Raw genomic sequence first — 24127 nt, forward strand, 5'->3', positions numbered from 1 at the left:
CAGGGCAGCAGCTCCTTCACAGTGTTAGACTGAGAAATGCCAGGTCCAGAGCTGCTGCCGGGGCGCCAGAGACGCTGCAGAACCGCCTGCCGAGTGTGAAGGCTGAATCCGGGAACAATGAGAAATTATCTGTTAATTCTCGGCTCCTGCCACCTGCTCTGCTCCAAACAAGCTCCTTTACCTTCCGATTAGATGCAAATTCCCCCACTCGATATAAGCAAAATATTGATTTCCCTGCATCACAGGTCTGGGCCCTTGGAATGGTCCTGTGTTTTTTTCATTCCCTGCAAAGGCAAAACAAGGCGCTTTGTTCTGTGAATTTCCCCAGGAACTCGCGAGGGGGAGGGAGAAATAGCAGCGGAGTGACAGAGTTGCCATAAACACGGGCAAAGAGCAGTTCTCCATTTGTATTTTACATAAACACAAACCTGTCACTTGGGAAACTACTAATAAGCGTGTAGCCAGAGGCTCTCCTGGGTTCTGAGATCTGCATCGGGTGATGGCAAATAAGTTAATGGGGCCTCTGGGCTCCTCAGGTGGGTTTTCAGAAGCACCAGGAAGGCGAATGGGGATGCTAGAGTCCCACTTGTTCTTGGAACAGCAACCAAACACCTCAGGCAGGAAGGCAGCCCGGATTGCACAGTATCGCCTGCGTCGTGTCTGCCTGGTCCCTGCCTGAGTTCCTAACCTTCTCCTATCACAGGCACAGGGGTCAAGGTGGAAGCTGCGAACCTTCCACAATTGCCTCTCCCTCGTCCCCTAAACTTAGGCCCACGCTATGGTAGCACCAACTGGTTCTTCAGCACCGTGGACAGAGCCAGGGAGCGCCTCAAGGTGGAAAAGCCGCCTGGCTGGGCCAGGGTCCTCACAGGCCTCGCCTTAGCCCTTGGTGCCCAAGGCACTAGCTGCTAGGCGATCGCAAGTCTAAGGGCCGGCTGGCACAGATGGCGCGCAGTGGAGACCGCCAGTAGCTAGGGCTCCGAATCTCCTCCCTCCGGAACATGAGTCACTGCTCAAGTCACTTCCAACAAGCGTGTTAATTAAGAGGCAAGACCCTCTTCCCTCGCCAGCCACTCGGGCATACACCAACCCAGCGGTTTCCAGGGGCTTCAGCTAAAGTTTCCTTCCCAGCTCCGGGAGAGCAAATGGACCGGAGTCTGGGGCTTCAGGTGAGCCCCTCACAGAAGGGGCCCCACCGCCGACAGGTGGAGATCAAGAGACTCCCGTGATAGGCCCCCCTGCAGGGCGCTGGTCCTCCGGCCTCCCTGACCATGGCTCATAGACTTCCAGCGCTGAGTGAGGAGCCTCGAAGCCCCTCAGCCAATCTGTTTCTGGGCCTCACTCCACAGTTTCTGAGGGGATCTCTGCTTTAAGTCTAGCCTCAATCCTCCCGTTTAGCTTTCTGTCTTTCTTGTTACGCTTGGCAGAAAGATACATGATCTCTGGTGCTGTTTCACCGAAGCAGGGAAGTGGGCCGGCGGAACTGAGCGCCCTACGCCCTCTCGAAATGACCCCCCATTCCTGTTCGCCAGAAACTTCCCCTCCCGTTGCCATGGAGAGAGACCGCCGCTGCCTCCCGTCGCCATAGCAACATGCGGGTACCGCGGACCGCAGGATTGCGGAGCTCGGAAAGTCTTGCAGTTCGCATCGCCGGCGTGTCTTGGGGTCTTCTACCTCCGAAGCTGGGACTCGGGGGCCAGTCTAACTTCTCCCGTCAGGAACCTCTGCCAAGGTCCTCCCAGACCCAGCCTGACCATCGCTCTTTCTGTTACGGGGTTATCTATTTCCCTGTCATTTGTGCGACATGTGGCAGTTTCCCCAGTGTTTTCACAAACACGATCTTTCTGTCCCCAGGGAGCCCGTGAAGTACTTAAAATCATTACAACACCTTTACGGAGAGGAAAATTGAGGCTCCGAGACGCCCAAGGTCACATCAGGCAGTGAATGCGGAGCGGGAACCCGGACTCCTTCCTGGCCTTGCACCCTCCGAGATTCGGGACAGCCCGGCTCCCCGCCTCGAACCCCCTACTCCCCGGACTCAGACCAGTCCCTGAGTGTAGAGGGGGCGGCCGCGAGGCGCCAGACTTGCCAGCTGCCGAGGGATGCCACGTGAGGGGCGGGGACCCTGCGGGGAAGTGATTAAAAGCAGAGCGGAGCCGCAGGGGGCCGCTGCAGGAAGGGTCTTCTTGGGGCCGTCGTGCCCCGCCCCAGTCCGGCCGCGGCGCGGGTTCGAGCTGCTGCTCGGCAGGCCTGGGTGTCTGGGGCATGAGCGGAGTGTGGGGGGCCGGCGGGCCTCAGTGCCAGGAGGCGCTCGCGGTCCTCGCCTCGCTGTGCCGGGCCCGGCCGCCCCCTCTCGGGCTGGACGTGGAGACTTGTCGGAGCTTCGAGCTGCAGCCCCCAGAACGGAGTCCCAGCGCGGCAGGCGCAGGTAACAGGAGACCCAGGGCCCCTTCCCTTCCTGGATATCCGTCCTGAGGTCTCCCTTCCCCAAAGCCCCGGTCCCAGGAGCCCCAGAACCTAGAAAGAACTCTCCAGCTAGGGATTCTGGATTGGGAGCCAGCCTCGTCCAGCCCCCTGACCCATCGCTTGCACAGCCAGGAGAGACCCGAAGGGGACCGGGGGTGGGGGTAGAACCCCTCTGGCCCTCCCGTATTACTACTGCGGACTGCGGGGGACCCCGCAGACAGCCAGGCTCCCAGGACCGGGCACCCTCGGGGCTTCAGTTTCCCTCGCATCTCCAAGCTCGCTCTGCGGGCAATCTGCCAGGAGAGGGGTCCATGGAGAGAGCGGGAGACCAGGGGCGCGCGGCTAAGGAAGAGAGCTCGCCTCCTAGCAAGTGTCAAGGTCCCGGGGTCCGTGCGTCGGTCTGTCCGTCCGTGTGCGTGTTCTCGTGGTGAACGCGGGCGGACCCCCGGTCTCTCCGGGAGAAACTTGGGTCTGCGGCTGGCACGAGGTCTTTGTGTCCGGGTGTCTCTCCGGCTGCTAGTGGTTTTCCGCGTCTCCGCTGGGGGGCGGGGGACGGGGGGCGGGGTGGGGGAGGGTATGAGGGTGTTGCGGCGTCCTTCCTCCACCCCCCTCGCCCCTATAACTCGCTCCCTCGGTCCCTCTCGGACTCGGACTCGGGGCGGGTACGCGACTGAGCGGGCGCCTCTAGCCGACTTTGCCAAGAGGGCGCCTCCTGCCCAAGCCGCGCGGACCCTGCGCCGGACGCAGCCCCAGGCGGCCGCCTAGCCGAGGCGGGAGCCCGAGCCGAGTCGAGCTTGCCGGAGCGGGTGAGTCCCGAGCCCGATCCCCGCCGGGCTGGACCCCGGCGCGCAGCTGCGGCGTCTCCGGGGAGTCGCGACAGCGGGAATGTCGTGTCGCGCCCTGGCGGCGGGAGCTGCCGGAGGGTCGGCGACGTGGCGGCCGGCCCCGGGTATTTACCTGCTGCACCAGTGCCCTGCAGTCACGCTCGCCGGCTGCCGCGGGGCTTCTTTGTCCCGACGTCTGGAGGGTCCCGGGCGGGAGGGAGTACGGGGTCGCGTCCCCTCCGTGGGGGAGGGGCTGGGGGAGTGAGAGGCCTGGAAAGAATGCGGAGTGGGGGTGGGGAGATCCTGCAGGGACCAGGGCGCCGGGGTTCCAGGAGGCTCTGCGGGTTCCATTCCTCCTTGTCCCCCGACCCCGACTCCAGTAGGGCTGGGCCTAGGAGTACTCGGGAGTTGCCCAGTGGCTCCGCATCGCTGGCGCGGGAAGGGGAGAAAGGGGCTGCCAGAGGCGGGAATTTGGTCCTCACGCGCTGCTCCAGGGACGAGATGCCAGGGACCGGCGGTTCCCGGAGCAGGTACAGGTGGGGTAAACTCCCCAGCGGCCGCAGGTCCCAGGGTCCTTTCACTTGAGGTTAAAGGTCGTATATAGAGGTAGATATCCCTGAGGAACAGTTCAGGGGAGGGGGCAGTAGGCCAAGGAGAACCTTGGGTGTGTGAGGGGGCTATATCCAGCCTTGGGGTAAGTGGAGCCCACCTGAGCCCCGTGAGGGTCGTAGGAGGCGCTGCTCTCCCTAGTTGTGGCAATGTTTAGTCAATGGCTTGATCACTGCAGCAGAAGGGACTGAGGTTAGACATAAAGAAGAACTTTTAGAGGGTAGTACGGAGATGGAGATTGGGGAAGTTGATTCCCTGCCTTGGAGATTCGCAGAACACATTAGGCCTAACAAGTTATTATTATAAGACTCCGGTTCTCTAGTGCCATTCCCTCCCACACCACCCATTTCCCCATACCCACCAGACACAGAATTTTCCCTGTCAGGGAGTCTCTTCCTGCCTCTCCCTACTCCTCAGCTCCCTTCCATCTTTTCCATCAAGGATCCATCTCCAGTGGGGCCTTAATGCTGGTCCTGACCCTCAGAGCCTACAGGGCGAGAACATACCTGTGGAGTTCCACCTGGGATGGAAGCTGCCTCTCCTGTCTGTTCAGGGCAGAAATGCCAGGGGTGAGGGTGGAAGTTGCTGGGAGTGGGGCAGGGCTGCAGGTACGCAGCACATCTTGGTAGGGGGAGGCACTGGTGTTCTGACACCAGAGGGATACCCATAATCTGGAATGACAGGTGCCTGGATGGCCAGGCTGAGGGTGAGAAAAGCCTGAGGGGTGAGAGTCAGCAGGCCCAGATGAATTACTATGCCTTCCCTGCAGGCTGTATCAGAAGATGAGTTAGAGTTAGCTCAGGAAAACTTTAACTTTGGCTGCTGAGTCACAAGTCCCGGGAAGCCCAGGGTCCAAGTTGGGAGGCTGAAAGGGATGTGGGGAGGCAGAAGCAGACCCTTTGATCATAGCAAGAGAAAGACAGTGGTTGAGAGTGGCCATGGGATCTTGAGAATTTAGGTGACCAGAGGGTCTGAGGAGACGCCATGGACTTCAGGACCAGGCCCCAACTGTTCCACCTCCCAGCCTGCTCCCTGCATCCCAGAGCCACTACCTGGGTCCAGATTCTCCAGCCAGCAGAATGCTAGAGTTTTTCATTTGTTGCAGTTTTATGAAAAATGCAAGTGGCTAGAGCATGCCCAGTTCTCTTTACCATTTTATGTTTTCCCTTGACTTTCTCCTGTTATAAGTCTCTAGCTTACAGATTTCTAGTAACACCCTGGGATTTGACAACTGAGATTCAGACTCCACTGTCATTTGCTGAGACTCCTCTATAGGCCAGAGTCTGTGCTAGGAATTGCACAGGAAGTCTCAGTTAATCAGACCCTGACATGGAAACACCTGTACGCAAACTGTTCCAACTAAAAGAAATTTTCCCCTTTTTCTTTAAAAACTCTGGAGCCACAGCCCTGCTATTCTCCTTAATACATCCCAAGTGAACTAACAAGCAGTTCTCCACCTTTCATTGTGTCATCTGCCTTGTGGAAATGAATGAACTTTTTCCATAAGCCAAGTTGCAGAGGTTTAGGTATGGTCAGCATGGGTTCTGTACTTAAGGTAGCAAGCAGAGGTCCAGAAGTGCTTCAGAAAATGTAGAAACCTAACAGGAGACCTCAAGCTTCCCTGCTTTTCTTAGGCTGGCAGCTGGGAGTGGTTAACTCCAGTTTACTTGTGGCCATGAGATTTATGTGATGTCTGTCCTTCTCACTGGAAGGATGGAATTCTGCAGATTTTGCCGTTTTTGAGGAAAGGTACAATGCACAATCCTTCAGAACCCAAGGAGATGATATTCTTATTAGTGTGTTTTGAGCTTTAGAGTTCTGGAAGCAGGGTCCAGTATCTAGGAGTTGTAGAGCCCTTAGATTTACAGTTCTAGAAGTTCTCTTCTCTCTCTGACTTTGATGAGAACGTCAAGTAGGGATGGTGGTTTCAGTATGTGTCATCCCTCTAAGCTCTGTACAAAAGACATGTTCTCTTCCAACTGTCTGGAGCTTATCTTCCCTGTCCACAGAGTTGGGGGTATAACATGTGGCTGCAAATAGCGAGGAGTGGCATTGAGGCATCTGGATCAAGCCAGGTTTCTTTATGGTCTGTATAGGGTTGTCTGGAGTAGGGAAAGCATGCTAAGACTAAGTCCTGACTAAACTAGGTGGCACCCTTTCTAGTCTTGCTTAGGAAAGGAAGCCTGTAAGGACAGAGTCACACTTAGGAACTGAAATCAGAGGAGTCTCTGAAAGTAGAAATAAATAGGGGCATCCGGATCTGGGCACTCCAAGTATAATGACACAACCTCATCCCTCCCTTCTTTCTTCTAGGAGCACTGAACTCTTTCTTGCTCCCCGAGGACCCAGGCAGACCCCTCCTCTCACTAGTTGCAGGTACAAACAGGGAGAGGAGCATAGAGGGAAAAGAATTTCTGACAGTCTGCCCCCAACCTCCATCACTCCAGCCTTGATCCCACATTCAGAAGGCCCACATGCCCTGACCCCTCAGGCAGAAAGGTACAGTTACCATCCACCAAAATAATAATATTAATAATTGCTAAATTAGTGCCAATGCTCTGTTAGCTATAACACTCCACATTCGTCTCCAATTTAGCTCTGAATCCCCTAATGATGGTGGAAGCGAGCGCCCAGTCATAAAGCTTGGTGCGGCCGTAATTAGCTTAGCATTGTCTCTCCTCATCACAGCTTTTTCAGGAGCATTAATTCCTTCTCTGTTTGGACTCTGCTAATTATTCCCATTGGTAGCTCAGGCTGGATCTCTGAAAGAAGGAAAGGAAGCAAAAGCCCTCTGCTCCCCTCCCCCCAACCCTGAATTTTAATTACACCGGGTTCTCCTAATAAACTTACAAGCCCTGGCAGAGCTTATTATTAATGGGCCACATATGAGCCTCAGTACAGAATAGCTCTGTTCTCCTAACACACACACACACACACACACACACACACACACACACACTCTCCCTCTCTCTCTTTCTCTCTCTCTCTCTCTCAGATATTCCTCAGGTACACCTTTTCCAGAGGCCACTGGTTACTTGCCTAGTGGCTGGTGGGCAACCTGAAGTGTCAGCTTTCCAGGGAAGAAGTAAGATGGGGCAGGTGGTGACCAGGCTGGTCATAATCTGAGTCTCTGGGGCTCTGTCCAGGTTCATAGGGTCAGGCCAAAAAGTGGGAGTGTCCCTGCCATCCTCTCCTGAGTACAACTAAGAAATGCCTGCCCCCTCCACCCCCCGCCAACTTCTCTGTCCAACCTGGGACTCTACAGCTCAATCTGTAGTCCTCCCAGAAATCTGGTTCAAGAGCCCAGATTTGGGCATCAGAAAGTCCTAGGTTCAAATCCTAGCTCTTCTCCTTAATGCACTGTCCCCTTGAACAAGTTACCTGGTTAACATCTCTACACTTAGTTTATTTATCTTTAAGCATGAATACCAATTTCTTAGGGAGGGTAAAAATGTTAAATCAGATAATGTAAAGGGCATAATGCTTACTATGTAGAAATAAATAAATAATATTATTAGTATTTTATGAGTGGTTCTGCCAGAATCTCTTCTCTTCCCAGGCTAAACACTATTCTTCCAAGCTCCTGGGCCTCTGCGTCACTTGCTCCCTGGCCTCTGGGCTATGCTTTGTCCATGTCTCTATCTGTGTCTGCACGAGAGCTCCTTGGCAGAGGCAGCTCCTGCTCTCCCCAGCCTGAGCGCTGACCATTTCTGAGGGTCCACCACCAATTCCAGGCCCTGAAGCCAGCCTTCTCTGGCTTTGGGATGAGCAGGGAAAATGGTTCTTTCTTTTTGCTTCCTCTTCCCAGTTTATCTCTTCAATTACAATCGGTTAGGAAGAATGCCTGTTACTGTTACAAAATGGATTTTTCTGACATGAAAGCCCATTAGAAAAATGGGAACAATAGCAAGCGATAAGAATTGCTGATGAATTCTAACACTATGGGTGGAGAAGAGGAGAGGGGGCACTAGGGCTGTCTTTGGAGAAAGAAGTGTCAGTGGGGGAAGATAAGAAAGCCCTGAGCTGCTAATTAATAACCCAGTGTTTTCTGGAAGAGGAGGGAGACCATGGGCCATCACCCCAACAAGACAGTCTCATTTAAGGTGACAAGCAGATTCTACCCTGATGGCCTTGAAGGGGATCTCAACTTCCCAGGAGAGAAGAGGGGCCTGACGTCCCTCGATGCTTTGTCCTCTGATCTGGTGTCTACCTTCCCTGCCTCAAAGACTTAGCTTTGTGTCTGTTCTGTATACAGTCAATTATTATCCTCCACCAAAAAACAAAACATGAAGAATAACAGCAGCTTCCATTCTGAGGACATTCACCATGTACCAGGGCCTGTGCTCAAAGTCTTAGCTTATGTAATATTCACAATGATTCTGAAAGGTAGGAATAATTCGAATCCTGACTAAATAAAAGAGAAAACTAAGATTTGGACAGGTTAAATAACTTGCTCAAGTTCACGCAATTAGAAAGCAATGAGGATGGTACATGCTGTGCTGTCATTCATTCTGGCACTGCCACCCACCTGAGATGTCCATCCTGTGTCTGAGCACCTGTGAGTCCAGTTTCACAGCCAGGGCTAGAAGCCACGTGCCCCTGTACAAGGCTATGTCACTGGGGTGTGATCCCAAAGCCTAGTTCCATAGCTGTTTTCTCTTCCATAGGGTTGCTGGATAGCTGGCTGCTATGGTTTACCAAATCAGTTGCCCATGAAATACTAGGGCTCTTCTGATGCCTGAATGAAAACGTTTCACAATGAATATTGAGCAATAGGCTTCTTTTCCCCAAATTTCAAGAAAATTTTCAAGAACATAGGATGTTCTCAATTACAGGTTTTTCTTCCCTGATCTTCTTACTCCTTTGGAATTCATTCCTGTTCACCAGCTGGCTGGTGACGGTAACAACAAAACAACTGAGGAGGCAGCAAGCAAATGAGTATTCGCAGGAAAGCCTGGAGATGTGTGATCTGAACCATGGTTTTGTTATGTCTCAAGAAACAGACAGACCTGGCTATGTCCGAAACCATTACATTATTTCTGCTAGTAAGATTGTTCTTGGTTTGTGAAGACAAGGTTAAAACTATCTCTATTGATTAATGTTCATGGTTTGCAGGTGTTCTGCCCACTAAACAAATTTCAAAACTAAGGACTGTTTCAAATTGGGCTGGGCATAACTCATTCTAATAAAAATAGGTAATATTTATTTTATTGCTTATTACATCTTAGGCACTATCCTCAACACTTTTGGTCTCATTTAAACCTCACAATGACCCTATAAGGTAGATACTATTATTACCCCCAATTTATAGATGAGGAAATGAGGCTGAGAAATGTTACCTAGTTTGCCAAAGGCACACAGTTTAAAACTAGTGGAGGTAGACTGTGAGTGACCCCAGTCTGACTTCAGGGCAACGCTTCCTTCTCTCTAAGCTGAAGAGGAAGTAAAGAAGAAGACAGGGAAAAAGCATCCAAATACCTAGGAAGAGTACTTTCTCTTTTTCAGGGCTGGGCTGAGCCCTCTCTCCCTTACTGGAGGCTTACTTCTTACTTTTCCTGAAGTGAATGCGTGGTGTAAATTGGAAGAGCACTGGATCAGGACTCAGAAACTGGTGGAGTTGCCCATCAAAGTTCTAGCTGCCTCAAGGGGTCAAAGTTCAAACAAGATGTGAATGGGGAAAGGATTTTGAAGTCTCTTTGTGTACCTGTGATTTCCTAGGGGACATGTCCCAGTGGGTTGGCCCCAGCAAACCCAGAGTGGGAAGGCACACAGCTTAGGTTATCTGGGCAGCCGTTAGGCTGTACAGAAACCTACAGCCCTTTCTAATCTCAATGTACCTTAAACTAGGAGATGAGGGCTGTCTGAGTTCCGGGACACATATAGGGATTTTAAAGGGGGTAAATCCTCTGCAATCACCTCCTCCCCGCTGCTTGCTTCTGGTCTTACCAGCCTTGCTCACCAATCTTGCATCTCCTGTGAAGATGAACCCACTCAGTGTTTGAGACCTAATTCTCCTTGCACTGCCTGCCAGTGAGATGTCAAAAGCCCAGGCTCCTCTAGTCCTGGAAGAAGATTCTTCCAGCATAGGTCTCATATAACCACTATTGGGCACTGGGTGCTGATTCCAATAACCCATGCTCTCTGCCTTCCCTAATCACAGCTCTGAGGGAAGAGCAGCTGGGGGTCATGTGGAGAAGCAATCTAAATAGCAACCACACGGAGGAAAACCTCATTCTCCTGCCCCACCCCCTTCTCCTATCTCTCTTTTCATTTACGAATTTAATTTTTTGTCAGGCTGAACATTTAAATGCACTCTATGCTCTCTAGATTCTCCCTACCCCCTTCTCATTAAAATTCTAATTATTACCAGAACAAGTAAGATGTATGATCAAAGGAAAGCAAAGCCCTAGAAACACCTTTTGTTTTGAGGTGAGTCATATTGCAGAGAATGCATCCAGAACAGCTGTAACAAAGAACAGATGTGAAGGGCTAGAGATGGCCAGATATGTAGAATAAGGACACATATAGCTGTGGTGACTTTCCCGGTGAGCCCACTAGGATAAAGGCCTGAAGAAACAGTCTCCAACTTATTTAGATCATGAACTCGTAACAGGTTAAAAAAAACAACTTAGTACCTCCAATATATGTTTTTTTGTTCCCAAGTTACATACCTGTTTCACAGAGGTGATACTTCAGAAGTAGACTGGCTGGGTTGTAGCCCTGTTTCACCACTCACTAGTTGTGTGACCTGGGTAATCTATTTAACCTTCTGTGCCTCAGTTTCCACATCTGTAAAATGAGGATAATAATCATATCTTTTTCATTGGAGAGGATTAAATAAGTGAATAGATATAAAGCTCGTTGAACCTTAGACATAGTAATGTTGAATAAATTGCCTAAATCTAATAATAACATGCTATTATTTCTATCAACCTGTATATTAAAATTTTGATTTCTTTTAAAGATTATAAATATTGAAATGGCTTGTTTTTTTTTCTCTTGTGTCCCCCTGTCCCGAGGTTCACCCCATTGGAGACACTACCACATTGGAGACCTTTAGTATAGAAGTTGACTTAGAATGAGCTTTCCTGGTGTCTGGCAGTCTCAGGTGAAGGATTAGCTCCAGCTCCTTTGGCCAGGAAAAGGCTCTAATGTCTCTGTGCAGGGAGCCAGGCATTGGGAAAGCTTGGTGAAGGAGGTGGTGGTAGGTGGCTCAGGACTTGAGGATTCTCTGCTATTATTCTCTATTCTCAGAGGTGACAGCTGATCTAGGCAAGTAACTTGCAGCAAAGGAGTCAAAAGGCAGTGCTGGCTTCCCAGAGAGAGTGACTGATATCCTCACCTCCTTCTTGGCCCCTCTGATGTGGGATCTCTTTCCCTGGAGCCTATGTGCTGTGGGAGTACCTGGATCCCCTTAGGAGGGGCCTGGGCATCTTTGTTTCCCAAGCTAGCCCAGAACTTGGCACATTGCAAGTACTCAGTAAATGTTGCTTGAACTTAATTGAAATGAGAGCTAATTACAGCCTTCTCATATATCATTCTTTCATTCACTCATTCATTCCATGTGCCAATTTCTATGCGAGGCCCTGAGTCAGACAAAGAGGAAAAACATGTGTCAAAGTAGCCTACAGTTTAACCAGAGACAGACAGGCCAGGGCAGAGGAAAGAGTGCCAGGCTGAGTGGTGGACATCTGGACCCTAGTCCAGGTTCTGTGTCTGACCAACCTGTGACTCCAAGCAAGTCCCTTCTGTGGACCACTGCTCCCATCTTTAAAGGCACAGCCTGGACTCAGTACTTGTGGGGTCATTTCTCACCTTAAATGGTAATATTTTTAAGGCATTTGGACAGACTAAGACAGAGGATGCAAACTTACAGGCTTTCAGGGGCCAGGCAGGGAACAGGGAGTGGAGGGTTGAACTGGTGAGGACATATCCTTACAAAGAGAGTCACCAGTTCCCACTATGTGGGAGCCCATGTCAATTACCAAGTCATTCGTCTTTTCCAGTGAAGTCAGAAGTCTGGGGTGATGATGATGGTGGAATTTCTTAACATTTCAATCATTAAGCAAGCCAAACAAAACTCCTCTGCTAGCTTGTCCACAGTAACATTTTTGCAAACCCTGCAAGGTATGCCCTTGGTTCGGAGCCTTCTGACTTCTCTACTCTGAGCAAGAAGAGGCCTTGGACTCAAAGGTTCATTCCCAAATTTGGAGAGGGAAGTGGGATGGGAGGTTTGCTTAATAATTTCTCACAAAGATGGGCATCCCTCATAGGGGCATACCCCTTTCTTGGGATAATGGGCATCCCTGGGGTTAGGGGTGGGCTGGGGGTGGGGCAGTGAATGCCCACTTCCAAACCAATCACAGCATTTAAAACACCATTTTTATAGCAAAGCTCTTGAATGGCCACAGGAATGGAAGAGGACAGCTCTAGGAATCATTTGTACCTGAGTACCTTGGATATATTGTAGGTTCAGTTACAGACCGCTGCAATAAAGCATATATCAAAATAAAGCAAGTCACACAAATTTTTCAGTTTCCCAGTGCATATAAAAGTTATATATATACACACACACACACACATACACACACACGTAAGTTATATATACTTATATGTAGATATGCACATATAAGTATATATAACTTATACATATATACATACGTATGTATATATAGATATATAAAACTTTTATACTATATATATACACACATATAACTTTTATACTATACTACTTTTATACTATATATACATATGTATATAGAACTTTTATACATATAAGTATATGTAATTTATATATATGCATATGTAAACATATATATAACTTTGTGTAATTCTATTGTGCACTTAATAGACTACAGTATATTTTATAAAAATATTTTCTAAAAATAAATAGGATTATTAGAATAGCATAATAGGATTAAACAAAATATATATACAGTATAAAATATGCATATATACAGTATAAAATATATTGTAGTCTATTAAGTGTATACAGTATATACATACATGTGAATATATGCATATATCATATATACATATATGTGAATATGCATATATATACAGTATAAAATATACTGTAATATACTGTAAATATAATGGCATCAAGAATGGTGAATCCTATTCAGATGGTTTTCAATTTACTTTGCCCAGATCCATCAGAGGAATCATTCTTTGTGGCAGCTAAAAGCCTTACAAAACGTATACAATGTAATATATATACCTATACATATATATACATATACAGTGTAAAATATACTGTAGCCCCTTAAGTGTGCAATAGAATTACACCCAAAAACAATATATATCTTAATTTTAAAAACTTGATTACTAAAAAATGCTAACAATCTGGGCCTTCAGTGAGTCTTAATCTCTTCTTCATGGTGGAGGGTCTTGCTTCGATGTTGATGACTACTGACTGATCAGTTTGGTGGTTGCTGGTGGCTGGAGTGGCTGTGGTAATTTCCTAAAATAAAAAAACAGTGAGTTTGCTGCATCAATGGACTTTTCCTTTCACTAAAGATTTCTCTGTAGCATGCACCGCTGTCTGATAGCATTTTATCCACAGTAGAACTTCTTTCAAAATGGGAGTCAATCCTCTCAACCCCTGCCACTGCTTTATCAACTCGGGTTATATAATATTCTAAGTCCTTTGTGGTCATTTCAACAATGTTCACAGCATCTTTACCAGGAGTAGATTTTATCTCAAGAAACTACTTTATTTACTCATCCACAAGAAGCAACTCCTCATCCATTCTTCAGGCTCCACTTCTAATTCTGGTTCTCTTGCTATTTCCACCACATCTGCAGTTACTTCCTTCACTGAGGTCTTGAACCCCTCAAAGCCATTGACGATGTTTGGAATCAACTTCTTTTAAATTTCTGTTAATGTTGATATTTTTACCTTTTCCCCTGAATTATGAATGTTCTTAATGGCATCAAGAATGGTGAATCCTATTCAGATGGTTTTCAACTTACTTTGCCCAGATCCATCAGAAGAATCACTATCTATGACAGCTAAAGCCTAAGATCCGAAAGTTGAAGTTACTCCTTGATCCATGGGCTGCAGAATGGATGTTGTGTTAGCCGGCATGAAAACAACATTAATCTCCTTGCACACCTCCATCAGAGCCCTTGGGTGACTAGGTGCATAGTCAATGAGCAGTAATATTTTGAAAGGAATCATTTCTTCTGAGCAGTAAGTCTCAACAGTGGGCTTAAAATATTCAGTAAACCATTCTTAAACAGATGTGCTATTATCCAGGTTTTGTTGTTCCATTTTTAGAGCATAGGCAGAGTAGACTGAGCATAATTCTTAAGGACCGTAGGATTTTTGGAATGGTAAATAAGCATTATTTTCATCTTAAAGTCATCGGCTGTGTTAGCCCCTAAAAAGAGAGTCAGTCTGCCCTTTGAAACTTTGAAGTCAGGCATTGACTTCCCCCTTCTAGCTATGAAAGTCCTAGATGGCATCTTCTTCCAATATAAGGCTATTTCTTATACACTGAAAATCTGTTTTTCAGTGTAATCACTTTCATCAATTATCTTAGCTAGATCTTCTGAATCACTTACTGCAGTTTTTACATCAGCATTTGCTGCTGCTTCTTTGAACTTTTACGTTATGGAGACTACTTCTTTCCTTAAACCTCAAGAACTAACCTCTGCTAGAATCAAACTTTTCTTCTGCAGCTTCCTCTCCTCTTTCAGTCTTCATAGAATGAAAGAAAGGTACTGTCTTGCTCTGGATTAGGCTTTGGCTTAAGGGAATGTTGGGACTGGTTTGATCTTCTGTCCAGACCACTAAAGCTTTCTTCACATCAGCAATAAGACTGTTTTGCTTTCTTATCATTTGTGTGTTTGCTGGAGTAGCACTTCTGATTCCTTTAAGAACTTTTTCTTTACATTCACAACTTGGCTGTGGGGCACAAAATGCCTCACTTTTGGCCTGTCTTGGCTTTTGATATGCCATCCTTACTAAGTTTAATTATTTCTAGCTTTTGATTTAAAATGAGAGTCAAGTGACACTTTCTTTGACCTGAACACTTACAAGTCAAAGTAAGGTTATTAATTGGCCTAATTTCAATATTGTTGTGTCTCAGCAAATAGAAAGGCCCAAGGAGAGGAATGGCCAGCCAGGGGAGTGGTCAGAACACACACAATATTTATCAGTTAGGTTGGCCATCTTACATGGGTGCAGCTCAGGATGCCTCAAAACAATGACGATAGGAATATCCAAGATCACTGATCACAGATCATAGATCACCATAACAACTCTAATAGTAATTTAAAAGTTTGAAATAATGTGAGAATTACCAAAACGTGACACACAGACACAAAATGTGCACATGCTGTTGGAAAACTGGCACCAAAAGACTTGTTCAAGGCAGGGTTGCCACAAAGCTTCAGTTCGTAAAAAACACAGTATCTGTGAAGCACAATAAAGTGAAGCATAGTAAAATGAACTGTGCCTGTATTTAGCTTTGACATGCTCTGTGTAGATCAGATTCCAACTTAATAGAAGTATTTATTGAGCCTACTATGCACAGACTTCTGGGAGTACAGAAGAACATAATCCTTGCTCTTAAAGAGACTATGCTGACTCTCATTCACTTGAAGTCAACTCAATATTTATTGAGTTCCTGTCTTGGGCTCAGTGGGGATGGGATAAAGAAGAAAAGAGGATGAGTTAGCCAGCGTCTGCCCCCCCAAGGTATCACAGCCTGTTAAGGAAGTAGGCTGTAGACAAAAATGACTCTAAGTCTGGCCATAGTAGCAGCTTTCATAGAAATTCAAACAGCATCTGAACATGAACGCTTCACGAATTTGCACATTTGCTTAGGCTACTATTTAAATTACTTCCCTTTCCCTGTGCACATGCCAATAGGCAGTAGAGACCACAGCCCAGGTGCTCCCCAAGCTGGCTGGGAGGAGAGGGTGGGGGCGGGAAAGAGGATGATGCTGGAAGAATCAGATTGAGGTGAACACAAGCCTGCAGATATTCCACGAAGTGGACAATCAAGAGTCAACCCTGAAACCACCTCTCCATCTGACCTGGCAGCTTTCTCATGACCATTCTTCTCTCTTCTTCCGTCTTTGTCCCTTCTGTGTGCCCCCTCTTCCAACACCCTCACCCGTTTCTCCCCGCCTCTGTCTGTCTGGCTCATGCCGAGGGCAGGCACCTCTGTCAGCCTCCTCGCAGTTGTAGTTATTGTGTGTGGCGTGGCCCTGGTGGCAGTTTTTCTCTTTCTCTTTTGGAAGCTGTGCTGGATGCCCTGGAGGAACAAGGAGGCCTCCAGTCCCTCTTCTGCTAATCCCCCCTTGGAAGCCCTCCAGAGCCCCAGCTTCAGAGGCAACATGGCGGACAAGCTGAAGGACCCCAGCACCCTGGGCTTCCTGGAGGCGGCCGTGAAGATCAGCCACACATCCCCAGATATCCCAGCTGAGGTGCAGATGTCGGTCAAGGACCACATCATGCGTCACACGCGGCTGCAGCGGCAAATTACAGAGCCAGCCTCATCCACCAGGTGAGGAGTGGACCGCTCCCTTCCCTGATCCCACACCTCCACACTCCCTTAATACATCTATGGGATTCCAGCCTGTGAGGATCAGCGATCGGAAATAATAACACATATCCTTTGATGGAGAAATATGTCAGAAGATGTGATCCATGATGGGTGATCAACGAGGAGGAGGTGGGTACCAGGAAAGACTTCACGAAAGGGAAACCTTTGAGGCTGGTTGCTGTACATGTGGTGTGCACTTGGGGTATGTGTGGATGTGAGGGGAATGGAATAGTGGAATAGGAGAGTGTTGGATGTTTGGAAGGAAAGGCTTCAGGCAGAAGGAAGAGAACAGCAAAGGCCTAGAGACGTAAGAGTTCACGGTGTGTTTAGGGATATGTCAGTAAAGCCTGATAGCTACAGTCTGCAGTGCATGGCAGATAAGGGAAGAGAGTCTTAATAGTTTGAGAATGAGGATTCCTTTAAAGCCTTTCAGAGTTCCCTGTATGACAACAATTGTAAATACATACAGCATCCTTTAACCGAAAATAGCAACAAGAAAAACATAACGACAAAAACCTACCCCAAATTCAGAAACACTTTTAAAAGATGTGGTGCAAGCATGCATAAGGCCTTGTATTTACTCAAAACTTAGGGCTCTGATGGATTCCTAGGTCCCTGCAATGGCTCTCCAGGCCCTCAGGGGACCAACCAAAGAGAATGAGGCCTGATCTTCAGACTGGAGGCCAGGAATGAACATGCTGGGGGTCACATTGACAGTTTGTCATATGGCCTTGGGCAAGTTCCTCACCTTCCCTTAGCCTCGCTTTTTCCAACTGTAAAATAAGGCTGATGACTTTTATATGGTAGTTGTGAGGAGCCAATGGAAGAATCAATGTAATCGATAAGGAGAGCTAACACATATATTGCTTATGATTATGCTTGGCTCTGTTCTAAGCACTTCATATGTAATCAATTCATTTTACTCTCATAGCAATCCTATGTGGTTGTTACTTTTATTATCCTCGTTTTTATGGCACAGAGAGGTTAAATAACTTTCCCAAGATCTCAGCTGGAAAGTGACAGAGCCAAGATTGACCTATGCAGTCTAACTCCAAAGTCCATGCTTTTACCACTCCGCTGCCTGCTGTATAGCAAATGCTCAACAAATGGAGGTGCTGATGAAGGTGATGAAGGGGGTGCCACATTGAGGATAAGAAGGGATGGTCCTTCTCTTAAGGGATCTCATGATTTAATAAGGAAACCAGAGTCTTGTCTACTAGGAAGTAAACCTAAAATGCAGGTAACAGAAAAGCAGGAAAAAGTGATTATGATAGCAATGGCTAACATTTATTGAGTTTACTATATATCAGGTGCCATTCCAACTACTTTACATATATTAAGACATGTAATGCTCACCACAACCTTGTACACCAAGTGTGTGCAGAGGAAAAGTGGGGTCAGGAAGAGGAAGGAAAAGGGGGCTCAACAAGGGATACAATGAGTCAGGGCTTCCAGGCTCGTGTCTGCCTTCATCCCCCTTCCCCTGAGCCTTGACCACACTCTCTCTGCCCCCTCCTGCCCTCTACCAGGCACACGTCCTTCAAGCGCCACCTGCCAAGGCAGATGCACGTCTCCAGTGTAGACTATGGCAATGATCTTCCACCAGCAGCAGAGCAGCCCACCAGCATTGGCCGCATCAAGCCTGAGCTCTACAAGCAGAAGTCGGTGGATGGGGACGATGCCAAGTCTGAGGCCACCAAAAGCTGCGGGAAGATCAACTTCAGCCTACGTTATGATTACGAGACCGAGACCCTGATTGTGCGTATCCTGAAGGCTTTTGACCTCCCTGCCAAGGACTTTTGCGGAAGCTCTGACCCTTATGTCAAGATCTACCTCCTGCCTGACCGCAAATGCAAGCTGCAGACCCGGGTGCACCGCAAGACCCTGAACCCCACCTTTGATGAGAACTTCCACTTCCCTGTGCCCTATGAGGAGCTGGCTGACCGCAAGCTGCATCTCAGTGTCTTCGACTTCGACCGCTTCTCCCGCCATGACATGATTGGTGAGGTCATCATGGACAACCTCTTTGAGGCCTCTGATCTGTCTCGGGAAACCTCCATCTGGAAGGACATCCAATATGCCACAAGTGTGAGTACAGCCCTGTTCCTTGGCTTCTTGAGGATTTGTGATTCTGGGTTGGGTTGGACATGTCCCCAGCCCCTCACTTCCTAGAGACAAATGGGCCTTTTCCCGTTGGGATATGACGAGGGACTCTGGAAACTGCCCAGTGGCCCAGCCTACCCTTGCACTCTGCCCCAGGTTGAAATGGCAGACAGCAGAGTCCCCATGTAGCTAGGAAGGGGAGGGATTTTTTATCTGTGGCTTCTGGTTGCATGTTCTGGGATAGTTCTTTCTACTGAGAGTACTGATATAGAGAGTACTGATATAGATATAGAAACCTGGCATAGGCAATCAAAACAGGCCATATCAATTAGGCTGAACCAGGCTATGCTGCAGCAGCAAACGGTCCGAGGATTTTGTGGCTTTAAACAACCAAAGTTTATGCCTTGTTCATGTTTCATGTGCTTTGCATCTGGGCTGGGGACTCTACTCCACCTTGTTACCTGGGGACCCAAGCCAACAGACGCTGCATTTAGACACGGGCCCCCACAGTTAAACATCAGGAGGGAGAGGAAGTGGCAAACCATGCACTGTTTATTAAAGCTTCCACACAGAAGTGACACATGTCACTTCCACTCCCATTAGAACAAGACACACGGTAACTCCTAATATCAAGGGAGAAGGGGCAAATTAATCCTACCGAGTGCCCAGAAGGAGAGCTGGACATACCTAATGAACAGCACGAATGATGACACACAGCAGAGTCCCTTTGCTTGGGCATTGTTTTCCCAGTCATGTATGGGAGATGGGGGAGTCCAGCCCAAAAGGAGACCTGACTAACCCCTACACAGGAGGTGGGTGCTGGGCTGTTTGCAATCAGCTGGAATTAACCAGGGAAGGCTTCAAGGAGCTGGGGCTCAAGTTGGCTTTTAAGAGAAGGGAGCACAGGTTTGGCACAGAGAACTGGAGAGGGCACATCTGGAGCCCTTCGGTCTGGCATAGCCCTTCGCTCCAGTCCCAAGTTGAGGAAACTGTATAGCTATGTCCTGCAGGTATAGCTAATGTCCTCTCTCTAAGCCACCCCCCCCATCCCCAGGCAGCTGAGAGCTCAGTGGGGGCGATCCCTCCAAGCTCCAGTGGCCTTGCATCTGCTGTCTTGAGTGCTAACAGGTTGAGCGGCAATCTGGATATTTCCTGCGCTGTATCTCTGAGGAGGGGCGACCCCACTCTGCCTGCAGACTCCCGCTCAGATAGTCAATACTCAATATCTCTGTTGAGCCTGTGAAGAGAGGGGCTGGGAAAATCAGCCCTGCTCTGGTGTGCAAAGGGTATAAATCTTGATTTGTTCGAAGTGAGAAAGCTTGATGGGCTCTGCTTACACCCCAGGAAGGGTCTGGGGGACACCCCATTCTCATAGCTTGTGCTGACTTTGACCAGTCCAGCCCAATGGCCCAGTGCCTCCCCCACCTTTGCTTTCCTGAAATGTCATCCCTAAGAAGAACATAAGTAGCTGGCTGGCTATCAGGCAGACGGGGCGGGCAGACGGGGCGGATCAGAACAGCAGCTGTGCGGCAGCCCCAGGCCCGAGCGCTCCACACCATAAATCACTCTGAAGTTTACATCTGGTGGAGCTCTTCCCTGTGGTCTCCTTAGGCTGTGGTTTCATTATGGTAACTGGACAGTTAGAGAAAAGCAGCTCAGCCCTCCTCAGAGTGAGGCTGCCACCCAGGGAAGGGCGTGAGGGCCAGGGGCTGCAGGAAGCAGAGCTCAGCTCAGCCCTTCTAGGAGCCTCCTTTGCTCCTTGCCAGAGTCCACCATCTGGTGTCTTTGGCTCTAGGCATGACTGGAAGCCTCATGCCTGGGGTAAGCAATCTGTGCCCAAGCACACTCCTCACCTGGATGCACCTTTCCATATCTGAGAACCCCGTGGCTGTCCTGCCCTTGTCCCATCACCACTTCCCCAGCCTGGCTTCTGAAAAGGGCAGATCAACCAAAGAGCATGGAACAAATCACCACCATCCTCATCATCCTCATCTATTATCATTATAGCCCCCCTCCCTCTCCTCCTCCTAAGAACACTGTGCCAGGCATGGGGGTGAGGGTGGGGCTGGGGTAGAAAACAGCCTCTTTGACCCACAGAAACTTGTCATCTAATTACAGAGACAGGAAAAGTCCCTGCAGTGGCTGGCAGTGCAAAGCAGCAAATACGATCCGCTGTGTACGGTTATAGGAGCCTTAGAGTTAGGACAGCTGGCAAAGGTCTCCTGGATAAGGAGAACTAAATCAGGTGGGGAAGGACAGTCATAAATAAATCGACAGCCCAAGAGGAAGGGGTAGCATTCTAGCCAGGTGCAGAGGGAGTCCAGGTGCAGAGGGAGTCTAGGCGCAGAGGGAGTCCAGGCGCAGAGGGAGTCCAGGCACAGAGGGAGTCCAGCTGCAGGAGTTTCCCAAGCTGCAGAGCCGCACCCATGCTCAGCCAGTCTGTCTTACTATCTGTCTGAGCTGGATGTTTCTTCTCAAGTGAGTCCCCTGCCACCCTCCAACCCACAGCCCCACCAGGAGATAGAATTCTCAGGAGCAAGTTCATCACCCTGCCAGGCAAGGACTCAGGCAAAAAGAGGGGGAAGAGGTGCAAGAAGGCTGGTGCTTGTACCTATTTGTGGTGCTGTCAAATTTTAATCATTTGGGGGCCAGGGAGGTCCAAGTCATCACAGTCACCAGGAATGACAGAGCCCTGGGTGTATATGAATTTCCACAGCCAGCACAATGGGGAGCAATGCTGACGAGCTGAGCACAGCCAACAGCCAGCTCCCATCTCTCCCGTGTGTCTGATTCCATTCCCAGAGCTGCCCTTTGGACCTGAGCTCAGGAATCCAGCAGCTTCAGAAAAACACCTGACATTTCTGCCTCTTGCCTTTGCCAACAAGTTCTCCATGTCAGGCAGGCCTGTTCCCACCTCTCTGCCTGGTGCAAACCAATCCACCTTTCAGAGCCTAACTGCCATCATCCTCCATGTGGCCTCCCGGTCTCACAGCAGCTGCCTCTCCAGTGTGTTCTCTGTATCCCCAAGTTATATCCTGAGTCATATTCTACCTTGGAAAGTCCTCCCAATGGCTCAGGAATGGCTTGTGACCCACATTTGACTTTCTCTTGTATTTTCCCTCAGGGCTGAGTGTAAGAAACCAGTACTTTCTTGTTAAATGACCAGTGGCTTACTTAATTCAATTAAAACTATATATGGGTGCCCAAGGAAAAGACTATTAAAGAAGTAGTTGGAATTGAATGGAGTTAACCTGGGAAGGCTTCTTGGAGGAGAAGCAGCTCAAGTAGTATTTAGAAAATGGCTTAGAGCCAGGCTTGGTTGGGAGAGACCCAGCCTGTGCACTTGTTCAGAGGTGAATGGGATGGTTTGTGTCTGGGGTAACCAGTCAGATCAGGTAGTCTGGACCAAAGCAGAGGGTCCGTGACCCACATGCTGAGCAGAAGGAAAGGTCCTATGAGAAAGGGAACTTGGAGGCTGCTCTGTGCTCACCAAAGTGATGTGAATGCTGCCTGTGTTGCTCCTTGAGTTTGTGCAGAAGAGTCAGATTCAGCCCTGGCTGGTGGCACCAGGCAGATCCCTTGTTCCCGCCCCCGCCCTTGTGCTTGACTTGAAGTACCAAAGCCTGAAACATTTGCATTGTTTTCTCACAAACACAGAACCCTGAGCTCAAGGCTAGTGAAGGGGAGGAACACATCCGGGGAGTCTAGCCCTTTGTTAATTGCAAATCTTAAGCCTCAAGGGACACTCACCTCCCTACCCCAGATTGTTCCAGAGGGAAGTCTGGGCAGCACATATGCCCCACTGGCTGGAGAGCCAGAGCAAACCAGGTCTGCAAGACAGTCAGAGGCCTCTTGCATTGCGTGGGATTAAGAAACTCAGGCCTGGGATGGAAATTTTGGGAGTTCACCACACCCATTCCAGCCCTGGGAAGCTCTGCCCTCCTGCTTCCCCCATCTCTCCTCCTGCCTGGCTTGCCCAAGGGCCCCTGATGCTCTCTTGGGCATTCCCAGAGCTTTGCCACTGTCTCTCCAACCAGAGCTTCAATTGGCTAAAATCACCATGCTCTTCTCTCCTAGCGTATTCTGCCCCCAGTCTCATTATTTCTAAATAAAGCTGTAGATTTATCATTATAATAGAGCTGCCGTCACCCGGGTTTGCTAACATCTCTAATCTTGTAGTTATTGCTACAGAGGACTCAGACCCCACCGCACAAAACTATTCCTGTGGCTATTCCTTCTCCTTCACTGTAGTGGGAGACGAAGGCTGTAATTGGGGCCATAAATATGTGCTGTGCTTGGTGGTGCTGATGGATTCAGCCATCTTCCTGCCTTACCAGGTCCCTACTAGTTTAGAGCGTGCATGTGTGTGTGTGTGCACGTGTGTTGTTTTTGGACTAGGCTAGAGTGTGTGTGTGCATGCATGTGTATGTGTGTGAGTGTGCATTTGTGTGTGTGTGTGTTTTAGGGGTGATGAAGTGTTCCATATACTTCCAGAGAACCTGGACTGAGGGTATGAAGGGAGGGAGGGAGGCGTTAAATGGTAGAATAGCCTCTGGCCTGGAAATAAGCAGAGCTGTGCAGAAGGAGTGCAGGCTTTATTGTCAACCCAACCTGAGTTGCATTCTAACTTCCTCACTTGCTAGCTTTAAAACCTTGGGACATTATCTAAACTGTGCCTCAGGTTTGACATCAGCAAGATGGGGATAATAATGGCTTCTAGTCCTATTGGTATTATATGTAGTAAATGAAACAGTGTACACAGCCACCCAGGACAGCACTGTCACAAAGCAGTTGCTGAGCCCTATTCCTCTGGTGCCTTCCTGCTATAACACTCCCAGGCCTGACCTTCCCCTTCAGTCCAGGTCACCTGTTCTGACTGGTTGTTGGATATTATGATTCCTTTTTTATTTCTTGTCTTGGCTATGCCATGTGTTTTCTGTGTGACCTTGAAAAAGTGACTTTCCATCTCTGGGCTGATTTTCCTCAGTATTAAACCATCTCTAGAGGCCTGTGATTCTCAGCTCCTCCCCCCTAGGAAGTTCTTGGCTCTCATGCTTTCACAGAACAGAGCTACCTATTCTCCGGAGTGTGGTCTCCATAGCAGAGGCCTAAACCGCACAGTGATAAGCCACTGGGCAGAATTTCCAGACATCCTCACTCTTCCCTTAAATGTCAGTAAGAGTCAGGCCTCTCTTCAAGCCCTTGGGGAATGTCCTCTAGGAGGTTTCTGCCACAGGGGAGGCCCCATCAGCAACCCTTCCTCCTCCTTTTCCCATGAGCCACATTCCTGTGCCGGCACTCAGCTCCCTCCCTCCTGTCTCCTTCCCAATCCCCATTTGCTGGAATGTGCCTGTCATTACTTATTGAGCTCCTGCTAGCTACCAAGGGCACAATCTGCTTTGCCATGTTTCATCCTCACCACAATGCTTATGGTGGTCCCCTATATGTAAATAAACAAATGAAGTTTGTTTAAGTGACTTACCCATTGTCACCCAAACAGAAATAATAAAGCCAAGATTTGAACTCATGATCCTTACACCACCAGAGGGAAGCATGGTTACATTG

At 48.7% G+C, this 24127-nt stretch overlaps 1 protein-coding gene across 5 annotated transcripts in view; it reads left to right on the forward strand.

Annotated features, from left to right (window-relative positions):
* The first annotated feature begins 2168 nt into the window (after nt 1–2168).
* The window catches only part of SYT6 (synaptotagmin 6), a 61754-nt gene continuing 39795 nt past the window's right edge, over nt 2169–24127 (forward strand). For 2 of the 5 annotated variants that reach the window (XM_033195813.1, XM_033195814.1), the window contains exons 1-3: nt 2190–2428; nt 16072–16420; nt 17989–18547. In XM_033195813.1, coding sequence (XP_033051704.1) covers nt 2266–2428; nt 16072–16420; nt 17989–18547 — 1071 coding nt within the window. In that variant the 5' untranslated portion in view covers nt 2190–2265. Of the gene's footprint in view, nt 2429–16071; nt 16421–17988; nt 18548–24127 lie in introns of those variants that run through there. The other 3 variants (XM_033195815.1, XM_033195812.1, XM_033195816.1) reach the window with 3 other exon arrangements.

This window comes from Trachypithecus francoisi, unplaced genomic scaffold, assembly GCF_009764315.1.
Source record: "Trachypithecus francoisi isolate TF-2019V2 unplaced genomic scaffold, Tfra_2.0 Lachesis_group5, whole genome shotgun sequence".
Lineage (NCBI taxonomy): Eukaryota > Metazoa > Chordata > Mammalia > Primates > Cercopithecidae > Trachypithecus > Trachypithecus francoisi.